This window comes from Coptis chinensis, chromosome 7, assembly GCF_015680905.1.
Source record: "Coptis chinensis isolate HL-2020 chromosome 7, ASM1568090v1, whole genome shotgun sequence".
NCBI classification, from domain to species: Eukaryota; Viridiplantae; Streptophyta; class Magnoliopsida; order Ranunculales; family Ranunculaceae; genus Coptis; species Coptis chinensis.
In genome coordinates this window covers 76,121,099-76,123,435 of record NC_141462.1, presented here as the reverse complement: position 1 = coordinate 76,123,435, position 2,337 = coordinate 76,121,099, and the positions used below count along the sequence as shown (strand labels likewise).

Here is a 2,337-nt window from a genome sequence, read left to right as displayed (position 1 = left end):
ATGATGACTTTATCACCAACCTGGATCATACATCTTGTATCCTTTAGACCGCCATCAGAACCAAGCAAAGACACAACTCACACTCTTGTCGCCCGGTTTAATTCTCCTAGCATCGGAATGTGTACATAACCCCTACATCCAAACACTCTAAAATGATCGATTGATGGCTTTTTCCCACTCCAGGCTTCTTCTGGAGTCATGTTCTTTACCGCTAGTGTAGGTGAGCGATTTAAGACATGAATGCACCAACGGGTTGCTTCCGGCCAGAATGACTTAGGAACCTTCTTTTCTAAAAGCATTGTTCTTACCATGTTCATCACAGTCCGATTCTTACGTTCAGCCACTCCGTTTTGTTGTGGGGTGTAAGCCGTGGTCAGTTGTCTTTTCACTCCATGTTGCATACAGAAATCATCAAATTCTACAGAGTTAAACTCTCCTCCTCTATCTATTCTCATGCATTTGATAGGCAACCCAATTTCTTTTTCCACAAGTATCTTGAAACATTTAAAGTGATAAAATACTTCTGACTTTTCTATCAAAAAATAAACCCATGCTTTTCTAGAGAGATCATCTATGAAGCACAGTAGATACCTCTTCTTGCCGCTTGAAATTGGATTAATGGGGCCACAAAGATCGGCATGAACCAACTGTAGTCTTTCTGTTGCTTTCCAACAACTCACTTTAGGAATAGGAGTCCTATGTTGTTTGCCCTTCATGCATGCATCACAGAGATCACTCGACGGAGTAATTTGTGGCAAACCTACCACCATATTTTTGGAATGTAGAGTGGTCAAGCCTTTGTAACTAAGGTGTCCATAGCGATGATGCCACAGCTTGGACTGGTCCATGGTGCTAGCTTGGAGGCAGTTTCCTTCTACAGCTGAGACTGATGGTTCAGCTAGCAAGATAAACATCCTATTTGCACTCATAACAGATTCCGCCATTTTTCCCTTCTGTGGGTGAAACAAACTGCACACTCCATCCTGAAACAACACAGCTACTCCCTTTTCTTGAAGCTGCCCTACACTTAGCAGATTGTTCTTCAACTCAGGTACATAATACACATTACCAATGGAGTAGTTAATCCCATCTAACACCAATTTCACTACTCCCTTTCCAATGACCATTATCCTAGTATTATTTCCAAGTTTTACAGAATGAGAGAAGCTAGTATCCAAACTTGTAAACATACTAGGATTTCCACACATGTGATTTGAGCAACCCGAGTCGACAAACCAGACATTTTTCCTCTTTGTTTCATGCAGCTCCACATACGCCATCAACAAAAGCTCATCCTCCTCCTCTAACTCAGCATAGTTGGCCTCCTTATGCCATGTAGGGCACTCATATTGAAAATGTCCTAAATTGTGACACTTGTAGCATTCCACGGTTGCTTTGTTTAGATGGGTGCTGCCACGTCCACGTCCCCTGCCTCTAAGAACCTAACCTCTTCCTCTGCCTCTAGCTCCACCCCGATCCTCTATCTTCAGAACTTGATCTTCACCTTCATTGCTTATCCTCCGAAACTTTTGCTTATGAACTACCAGTGTACTTTGTAGTTCATCAACAGTCATGGTGTCGGTATCCTTTGATTCTTCTATGGACACAACAACATAGGTGAACCTCTCAGTTAGGGTTCGTAAAATCATTTCCACAATCTTTGAATCTGCCATGACTTCTCCATTGCGCCTCATCTGGTTGGCAACAGTCATAACTCTTGCAAAGTATTCTGTGACTGTCTCGGCATTCTTCATGGCCAGAATCTCAAATTCTCTTCTCAAAGAGTTAAGAAGAGACTTCTTTACCTTGGTATTGCCTCCGAACTTCAGCTTCATGGAGTCCCATACAATCTTGGCGGTGCGACGATCCAAGATTTGTTGGAAAACAGATCGATCGATAGCCTGGAAGAGATAGTGCTTCACCTTATGATCCTTGGTTCTTGCATCCTCAAGTCGGCTAATATTGGTATCGTCAACCGATGCTCTATTATTCGGCTCCTCAAAACCATTCTCCACACAACTCCAAAGACCTTTTGCCCTAAGCAAATTCTCCATCAACTCACTCCAGTGATCATAATGCTCGCCGAAGTGAGGGATTTTTGTTAGGGTTTTGTCTTCACTCATTCTCACAATGTTTGATCACTCGAAGACTGCTGCTTCTTTCTCAAAGCCTAGTAATGGCTCCGATACCAATTGTTAGGATCAATTGATCAAGAACACAAAACAATTGGATTGAATAATCTAAATCTCATTAAGCAAATACTTGGCTATATAAAGCCTTACAGCATCACAGAATAACTACCCACTAAAGCACCTACTATATCTTAGTGGGTGCGAC

The 2,337-nt window shown here is 42.2% G+C and overlaps 1 protein-coding gene across 1 annotated transcript; it reads right to left on the bottom strand.

The window, feature by feature from the left end:
• Nucleotides 1-1,442: 1,442 nt before the first annotated feature.
• Nucleotides 1,443-2,123, bottom strand: LOC147488948 (uncharacterized). The gene has a single exon (XM_086574530.1). It carries the CDS (start codon nucleotides 2,121-2,123, stop codon nucleotides 1,443-1,445), a length of 681 nt encoding a protein of 226 aa, XP_086430656.1.
• Nucleotides 2,124-2,337: the final 214 nt, after the last annotated feature.

Bases quoted from the DNA above. Each gene is read 5' to 3' on its own strand.
- LOC147488948 (XM_086574530.1), bottom strand. From the start codon at position 2,123: ATGAGTGAAGACAAAACCCTAACAAAAATCCCTCACTTCGGCGAGCAT.